The sequence below is a fragment of the Aptenodytes patagonicus genome, chromosome 12 (genome assembly GCF_965638725.1).
Source record: "Aptenodytes patagonicus chromosome 12, bAptPat1.pri.cur, whole genome shotgun sequence".
Taxonomy (NCBI): domain Eukaryota; kingdom Metazoa; phylum Chordata; class Aves; order Sphenisciformes; family Spheniscidae; genus Aptenodytes; species Aptenodytes patagonicus.
Window position 1 is genome coordinate 3886175 of NC_134960.1, and position 9148 is coordinate 3895322.

Consider the following 9148-nt stretch of genomic DNA (forward strand, 5'->3'; position numbering starts at 1 on the left):
GAATAAATAAGCCTGCTCTTTCAGTATACTTTGCTTTCTGAATTTCAGCGTGAGATGTGTATTGCTTGTTACAGGCAAGTCCTGTATATTTGAATTAAGGCAGAAAGCCTGTATGAATTGCAAGGTATCAGAAAATACAGGAATGTTACTTATGTTTTAATGACTTGAAAATGCTGTTACAGTAACTTGATTGTCTTATCCTTTCACTCAAATATGAGAAGAGGGGAGGAAAGGAGTTACAGCTATGTACATATAAATAGTAAGCTGCTAACTTTTTTTTTCCTCTGTTACACATGGAAATCAATTTGAGTACTCAAACTAAACTTTTCATGGAATGGTGGTCATTATTCTGTGATGAATAAGATGTATTTATCCCTGTATTCTAGCAATATTCCAATTTATCTTTGTTGGTAAGATGTGCTCTGCATACCACCCAACCTCTCTTTTCCCCCCCACCTCTACTGAAGTTTTTCAATAACTTTGGGGGAAGGCGGGCAGTCCTACCTACCAGAAGCTGCAATCTAGACTGCTAGGTCTGCATCCTCCCCTTGCTCTCTGACACCCTCTGTTTTCTCTTCCATGTACTTCCAAAGGCCCTGAATACACCTAGGGTTGAAGTGTTTTAAATGTCAGCTACAGTTATTTTGCAGACTTTTAAGTTGCTTTTACCTGAAAAAGACATCTGATGCCTTTTTTTTGTTGGCCATTCTGGTCATTCTAAGTATTTGGCTTTCGAGGTGACTGGATATGTTCAGAACAGAGTTCAACTACAGTCTGCTACATCCTGGTCTAAAAATCAGTTCCTGGATGTGATTCCTTGAGCAAAATGGATTATTTTCTTTGTTGTAATGAAATCTTAAGTATTAGATACTAAGTCAGTCATAAATTATATCATACGGGAATACGGGCTTTTCAGCTGTGTTGGAAGCTGCTTGACTGCTTCCATGGCTGTTGTGTTCTCTGCCATGTAATGAACTGAACGATGAAAGTTGCAACGCAATCTGTTCCCTCAACACACAGTTGGTGTGTGAGGCCAGGTGCAGTTTCTGATGACAGGACCAGTTTATGATTTATTCATGCTGACAGACTAGCAGTGTTGGGGTGTCAGCTATGCAAGCTGGCCATCTTCAAGGAGTCTTTAAGATGGTTGTATCTTTTCATAATTTCATTTATGTGTATGACAAGACACCAAGGCTTGCTTTGGGGCTGGACTGGCATTTTTATGCTTTTGTGCCTCCTCGGTGTGATCTCTTAAAATAGCACGAATAGTACAGTGTGAATTAGTGGTATCGTACCTGTTAAATATGCCGGCTCAACAGAGTGTGGCGTTGGACCAAGACAAATGAAGGTTGTTCTTGACAGTTAATCATTTAAAGCTGGAACGCCTAAAAGTAAAGAACTGACTCGCTGCCTTGCATTGCATGCTATTTTTATCCGGGTTCTGCCTGTGGCTCTGTGTTTATTGTTTAACATTTGAGAGAGAGGTGTGGCCTGACCATACAGAATTGGCAGCCCAAAAGCTACTGCGTTCTGGAGCTGGCTCTCGCCCAGGTTCCCTGCATGGCCTAGGGATGGCAATGTCTCCTTTTTCCCCATTGGTGAAAACATGGTAAAAATATCTGCTTATCTTGCGGGGTTGCTGGAAGGAATCATTAGTTAACAACTTTTAACTACTTTGAAGCTGAAAAATGTTGTGGAATTCTTAAGTGTTGTTTAAATGATCTGAGGCAGATAAATCTTCTTGGCTTTCATGGTTTTTTTTTTTCATACCACAAAAGCTTGTTCTAATTAGTGAAAAAATATCACAGTAACAATTAGTGCAAGTTTGATTAGGGTAGGCCTTTGAGATATGTGTAATACTAAAATGTGTGTTTGCTGCTCCAAGCGGTCATATTTTTAAATAAAAATATTCAACTGCAGCCATGTCGAGAAAACAAAGATCACAGTGTCGCACATCCCAAATACAGGTGTAGGTTAAAGTTGCCTGTGCGACCTCAGCCTGTGCTCCTGACTTGAACACTGGCCATATTTTCTTCTACCTCATCTTTGCGCTATTGAATACACAGAATGCCGTAGCTGTGAGGATGTGTCAGGATTATGCAGGAGTGGAAACCTCGGTCTTTGTGAAGGTCCTGGCACGGCCTCTTTGTCCCAGTCCGTGTCCTCTTTTGCTCCTTCTGTTGCCGTGAAGGAGCTTGCCCAGTGTGACTGAAATCTGGGGAGGGGAGAAGTTCAGCGGCTGAAATGCAAGATGCACAAATTACCACCGAGTTTTGGTGTTTATTCATGGGTGCAACGAAAGACTCATGTTTTGCAAATCTTCCTCTTTGCTAAATTTCAGCTCCTTCCCTAACAAAGAGAGCTTTTCTAATGCATCCAAGATTTTTGAATAGATTCAAAACAATGTATTTTTTTTACTAATTTTTTCCTGAAAACGAGACATTTGGCATTAAAAATCAGGAAAATGTAAGCCACTGAAAAGAGTTTTGCAACAGAACTGGCAAGCATCGTTAAGAAATGTGCCTTCTCTGCAATATGTAAGCACTGGGATAGTACATTTGTTGTGAATTAGATATGATAAAGCCTGACTATCAATAATTCAATAATTATTGATAATTAATATCAATAATAATTGGGAGTTCATTTGTGTTCTGTTAATAGATTACTTATAGTCACCATAAAAAATGCAATTTTGCACAAGCCTTTTGATTTGTGTTATAGTAGGAAATCCACAGAAGTGTCTCAGATGGCGGCGTGCCGCCAGAAAGCTATCTGTTATTTTAAAGGTTTGGAATATCGTCACCCGTGTTTTGAGATCTGACACCATCCAGGGCTGCGGTGGGCGAGACGCAAGACTCTGATGGCACAGAGCCGAGAGCTGGGAACCACGTGCAGTCCTTGGCCAGGAGAAGGAAAACTGTTTTCAAGTTGAAAATGCCGCTTTGTCCAAACTCAAAGAAGGACAATTGGGAATGGGGTAGCTTTTTCCTGACTAGTCCGCACCGGCTTGGAATCCTTATGTGCTTTTGCTTTCAAGCTTGCTTGCTTCTTCTGTATCAGCTGGTCTAATTAAGTATTTTCTCTCTATGTGCAAATCTCATGTTTTATCTCTTTAGACTTTTATGTCCTCAACATTAATGCTTATGCAAATTGGACTCTGAAAGAAAAAAATTTCCAAGCAAGAAAATGTGTGCTGTGAGAAAGGACAGTTGGAGAAGTGTCCCCTAGCAAAACAAAGACAAAAATCCCATTTCTGTAATAAAGCTGACACCTGTCTTTATTTATATGCATGTACAGCGTTTTCCTTTTTTCCAGTGTGTGTGTGTATGGTTCATACTCTTGTAGTTCATAATTCTTGCTCACTTCTTGACAGATGCAGAGTTTTGGCAAAATCTCATTGTGCGGTGCTGGCAGTTTGAAGAAACACGGTAAAAAAACGGGGTATCGGCACTTGAAGTACTACGTTCGTTTTCAAAATGCCCCTAATAGTCCTCAAGCTTCACTACTAAACTGAAAGCAAGAACCAATTCTGTGGCAGGAGGAATATTATTTTCTAGAAAGAAATTCTTACTGAAGAAATATTTATCTCACCTTTCACCCTGGGAGCTTCGGTGTATGCTGAGGGACAAGCGCTCATGTTTTCTTTTTAGCTTTAAAAAATACGCCTCTAGTTCACGGGCTTTTACCCTTACCCCAGCCCGGCTGTAGGTTAAAGTTTAGTTTTTCACGTGCAAACACATCGCAAACTGAATCTGTGCTTCTCTGCAGCGGGTGGAAGCAGGCAAATCCTTCAGCAGGCAGACGTGGCTGCGGGGCAGCCCTGGTCGCAGCAGGCCCCGAGGGCTGCGACGCTGGGTTATAACAAAACACGCTTTTGGAATGCATTACCGGGTGCGTTTGTGTGGCCTCTCAATTACCCTTCAGTCCTGACATCCTGTCGAGGCCTCAGGATGGCATTTCCCTCGTTGCAGGAATTTTCGACCTGAACTAATTTAAATCAACAGTGAAAAGCCTGCCGACCTCCAGCAGCGTCAGCAGGCCGAAACTTCGCCCCTGCAGCGCGTCCCGTTACACCGCGCCGTGGAAGCGGCGGCGGACTTGGCCCGGGGCTGCGAAGATGGCGCAAACGAAGCTGCGTCGCTGCCGTACAGGGGGGGGGTTCAGCCGGGCTGACGTGAGAGAACTTGGTTAAAAAAAACCACCCCCACTGCTTGTATTTAAGAGTGGCAGCGACTGGGACCTGAGCTGCCTTCTGTCTGCCGTCTCGCACCGCTCCCTGAGCTCCAGCAGATCTCCGTCCCCTCAGTTCAGGGCCACGAACGCGGGACTGTGTTTTCGGAGCTCGCAGACCAAGCGGCTGCGGCGATCGCGCCCCCGCCGCTGCGGCCTGTGCTGCTCCCCCCCCCCCCCCCCCCGCCCGGAGGCCTCCCTCCCGCCACAGACACACAAACGGGGCGAGCGATGGGAGGAGGAAGAGCGCACGCCCGGCGCGGCTCGCCCTCCCGACAGCAAACGCACAGAGCCGGGCCCCGGGCGGAACCGCTGCCCCGGCCCCGCCGCGGCCCGCCCCGAGCCAAGACAAGATGGCGGCGCGCCGCCTTAGCGGCGCTGCGCGCGCACGCACGGCAGTGGCGCGCCGGAAGCGGAAGTGGGTCAGGGCTCCGGCGGAAGTGGCCGTTGTCCGGGGAGACGCAGCGCTGCGGAGGCGGCCGGGGCCGGGCCCGGAGCCGGAGCCGCGGCCGCGCCGAGGATGTGGCGGCTGCTGCTGGCGCTGGCCTGGCTCGGTAGGGCCCTCCCTGCAGGTGAGGCCGGCGGGCTTCGGCGATGGCAGCCGTGGCGGGCTCTAGGGGCCGGGCGGTGCGTGCGGGGCCTCCCCGGGGCGGGCGGTGCGCGGGGAGGCCGGGGCTCGGCCGCAGCGCGGAGCTGACCTCTCCCTCCCGGCGCAGGGGCGGTGACGGAGCAGAGCGCCGGCGGGCAGCCCCGCTCCCCCGGAGGCGGCTCCGCGCAGGGCGGCGGCGAGCCGGTGCGGTACCGAACGGCGGAGATAGCGGACGCGATGCTGGGCAGCGACCTCCCCGCGCAGCAGGCCGTGGTGCTCTCGGTGGTGCCGGGGGAGGCGAGGGACGGCCAGGCGCCCGCCGTCGCCAAGGGGGCTTGCGATGCGGCGGCCGGAGGGGATGCGTGCGGCGCGGGGAGCAGCCCTGCGGCTCCCCTCGGCCGGGCGGGCGGCCAGGGCCGGGAGCAGGCCGTGCTGGAGACGGTGCTGCCCGCCCCCGCCGAGGAGTCGAATAGCACCGACGGCGCCAAGGCTCCCAAAGTGAACTGCGAGGAAAGAAACGTCACTGGCGTCGAGCGCTTCACGCCGCAGATCCTGAACGTGTCTCAGGTGAGCGGATCCCCTGGTTCAGTGCTCGGCGTTACTCTGAACGCGTGAGGATGGTGCAAGGTGCCCCCTCAGCACCGCGCGCGTGTTTCTTCCAGCGTTTGACTTCGTGAGTTTCCTTGCGTAACGTCCTCTGGGCTATCGAAAAGAGGAAACCTCTGAGCAGGGAGGCTTTTCCTGTCATTCTGAGCAGGAAAAAATGGAGATGCAGCTCAGTCCACATGCCTGTGTCCCTCATCTGTGTGCCTGCAGTAAACTGTCAGCTTTCGTGCTGCGTGGATTAGTGTCTCTCTCTGAAATTGCTAATGGCACTTACTGCCCGTACTGGTGCCTATTTCTAGCTTGTTTCTTGTAGTGGTTATGTATTTTTTTTCTTTAAGTAAAAAACTTGTGAAACAACCTTTAAAAAAGGCTAAATACACTTCTCCATCTGTTTTAAAAAGGTTAAACACATGTGCAGCTACGTGATAAATATTGCCAAATATCTAATTGATTGCTGAATCATGCATTCGTATGTAGAATTTAACTCTGTTAAATACGTAAGTGTCCGTGTTTCTTTTTCTTCTGCTTTCTCGAAGGACCTGATGGAGTTCTTAAACCCAAACAGCAGTGACTGTACGTTAGTCTTGTTCTATACACCATGGTGCCGCTTTTCTGCCAGTCTGGCACCTCACTTTAATTCTTTACCTCGAGCGTTTCCAACTCTTCGCTTCCTGGCGCTGGACGCATCTCAGCACAGCAGGTAATTTACACTCCCTGGGCTCTACCATCCGTTTATTTCCGTTAGCAAGTTGTGTGTTATAAAAACAGGAGTGATTCCCCCCCCCCCCCTTATAAAGTGACAATTTAATTTAGTAAAACTGACGCTTCCTGTATCGTGACTATCTTTGTTTCTTCCTCCAGTGGATTTCTTTTCCTTCATGCTTTGTGTTTGCTTTATGTCCACCAGTTTATCAACTAGATTTGGAACTGTGGCTGTACCCAATATCCTCCTTTTCCAAGGTGCTAAACCTATGGCTAGATTTAATCATACAGACAGAACGCTGGAAACACTGAAAGACTTCATTTTTAATCAAACAGGTATGTAAATCAGCCCTGATGTGTCAGTAGGAAGAACAGGCTGGCTTTTAGCTCCAAACTGGGCTTTCCTCTCTTAACTGCTGTCACAGAGTAGGGGGAAACAGTGGGGTTTAGCTAGAGAGGGTGCTAGAAGGATCGAGCACATCCTTCTGCCCAAATATTTAATTCGGGAGTAAAGGCAGATGAACCTTGGGATCATTGCCAGAGCCGTATAAGGCTGACAGCAGCTGGGGGATAAGATGGTTTCGGTTCTTGTGCTGGAGGAGGCAAAAGGATTCCAGTTTCCGTGATCTGGCTGTCCACGTTGTGAGTTCAGCGCCAGCCAGCTCTCTCTGGTCCTTCTGTGCTTCTGTAAAGAAAAACAAAACAAAACAAAAAACATGTATAGGCCTACGAGGGCCTTCGTTAGAGGCCAGAAACTTTGTATTCGCTAATACAGCAGAAATACTCAAAACCTCCACAAACAAAAACCCCACAAACCTACACGAGGCTGTGCCGTGGAAGGACAGAACAAGCCTTCTCCTATGATGAAAATATACATACGCATGGATAGCCTTTCATTTTTACGTAAGTAAACTATATGCTAGACATACGTTAAAACACAAGGACTGTCACCAAAAATTTAAGTCTGATAGTACATACACCTTAGCCTGAGAAGAGGAGCAAAGCTCCAGATACAACCAGCTTCTCTGTATTTAATGGTTGTTACTGGTGTTGATCAAGTGCTTGCTTTTTCAGGTATAGAAGCTAAAAGCGATGTGGCTGTGACCGAGGAAGACTGGGAAGGCCCCCTGCCTAGTGTTCTGACAAAAGGCATAGACTGGCTGCTTCTGTTTTCTTTGCTCTTTCTGGCTAGCTTTGTCATGTACGCTACCGTTCGAACGGAGAGCATTCGGTGGCTGATCCCGGGACAGGAGCACGAACATCAGGAATAATCTGAGATGCTGAAATAGGGACAGGATTTCCCGCTTATTGGTAAAGCGGGAATTTGTATGGACTGGAAGTACGTAAGAATGAACTGTTGAATTTGTTGGTTGTAGCTTATAACATTGACTAAAAATCTGCTTTATTTATCAACCACTGAATCTGTAAAAAGCAAATTCATGGCAATTAATGTGGTAAGTAAACAAACACAAAAAACCATGAACTAAAAAAGTATTTATTAAGCTGCTCCGATCGGCTTATTTTTTATGGACTTTAATGTAAATTGGTGCTGCGGTTCTACTTTGCTCTTCTGAAGAGGTCCCTCAGCTTTGTAGATCGAGTAAGATGTTTACAGCACACCGACCTGTATGCGTGGCACTGCTTGGCGCAGGAGCCGAGTTGCTTCTGCTCTGGTAGAATCTGAGGATCTTCCTTTACAGATCCTACAGACGTAGGAACTAAAGCTTCTGTGTGGATGATGTGGTAAACGCTACAGAATTGGGATGTGTTAGCCCACACGGATCATACTCGGGTTTTGGCTGGTGTATTCCCGAAATATAACATTTTAAAGGAAAATGCTGGTGAATGGTGATGTTGCTAAATTAGTTTGACTGTCAGTAAAATGAACTATGAAGAAAAAGATGTCTTAAAAAATAGTGTACTTCAAATGAGTTATTCCACTGTATACCAGCAGTAACAATTCAAAAGCGTGTTATACAGCTCTTGACGGGGTGACTGTTTCCCACCTTTGGTGCTGCGGTTAGATGCTGGTTTTCTTGTTCACTGTGCTCTCCGAGTTCTGACTTAGTGGCAGTTCTTCTTAAGATTTAGGATGACTTCCAAAGCTCACCTCATCGTGTGTGTGTACGCAACTTATTTACCGCATTCCTATAGAATTAAATTGCATTCGTTGTCCTTACTCTTTTTGAAATAAATCAGGTTTTTAGTGTAACCTTTTAAAGTCACTTCCTTACGGGATTAAAGCATGCAACTTCTGAAGTACAGATCACCTGCCTAAATTAGCAAGACCAGTCTTGAGATTTATTTAAATTTCTACTAACGTGTTTGCTGGTTGCACAGTCTGCAGCTGAGGCTGCATAAAAGAATTGATACGGGGTTTAGTTACAGTTAGTATGGAAAACTTTGAATAAGGTATGGACTGGTACCTCGTGTGGTTTTTTGATGATTTGATTGCATTTATACACGGTGGAGGCTTGCCATAGTACCCTGATAGGAAGCTTTAGGGTGCAAATTAAGCTAAGAAGAGACACAGACAGACGTAAGATTTATTGTTTGACAAAGAGCTCACTCATCCCTGCAAGATAATTCTTCAGGTATTTTTCTGGTGGCCGTACCTTTCCCCTTTGGAAAGCTGAGGTCCTGTATTTCTGTGTATTAAAAGGAAACTTCACTGATAAAACTTTGGTATTACTGAAGATAAAGCTAGGAAGTATTTTATTAATAAGGATTCAAGATTTTGAGCAATAAATTGGAGCGTTCTCGCCTCTACCATCCGGTTAGTTTGGGAGGCGCAGGGCTGGATTCTGCCCAGTAATTCTCCCCGTACCTCTGAAGTAGCGATGTTTTTAAAAACCGTGCCTCCTCTGCCCTGGAAAGCGACTATTTCGGTGCTGCCCCGTGGAACGGAAAACGAAACCTGCCTGCTCAAACTGAAACAGCAGCCACCCAGGGACTGAGGGGCGCCGGGACTCCAGTCGGAGGCGGCGGTGGCCGTGTTGGCGCAGAAGGCGGTGCAGCTCT

The 9148-nt window shown here is 47.1% G+C and overlaps 1 protein-coding gene across 1 annotated transcript; it reads left to right on the forward strand.

Annotated features, from left to right (window-relative positions):
- The first annotated feature begins 4711 nt into the window (after positions 1-4711).
- Positions 4712-8339, forward strand: TXNDC15 (thioredoxin domain containing 15). The gene is made up of 5 exons (XM_076350408.1): positions 4712-4802; positions 4947-5386; positions 5962-6125; positions 6333-6463; positions 7202-8339. The coding sequence occupies exons 1-5, from the start codon at positions 4751-4753 to the stop codon at positions 7396-7398; spliced, it is 984 nt and encodes a 327-aa protein (XP_076206523.1). The 5' UTR covers positions 4712-4750; the 3' UTR covers positions 7399-8339.
- Positions 8340-9148: the final 809 nt, after the last annotated feature.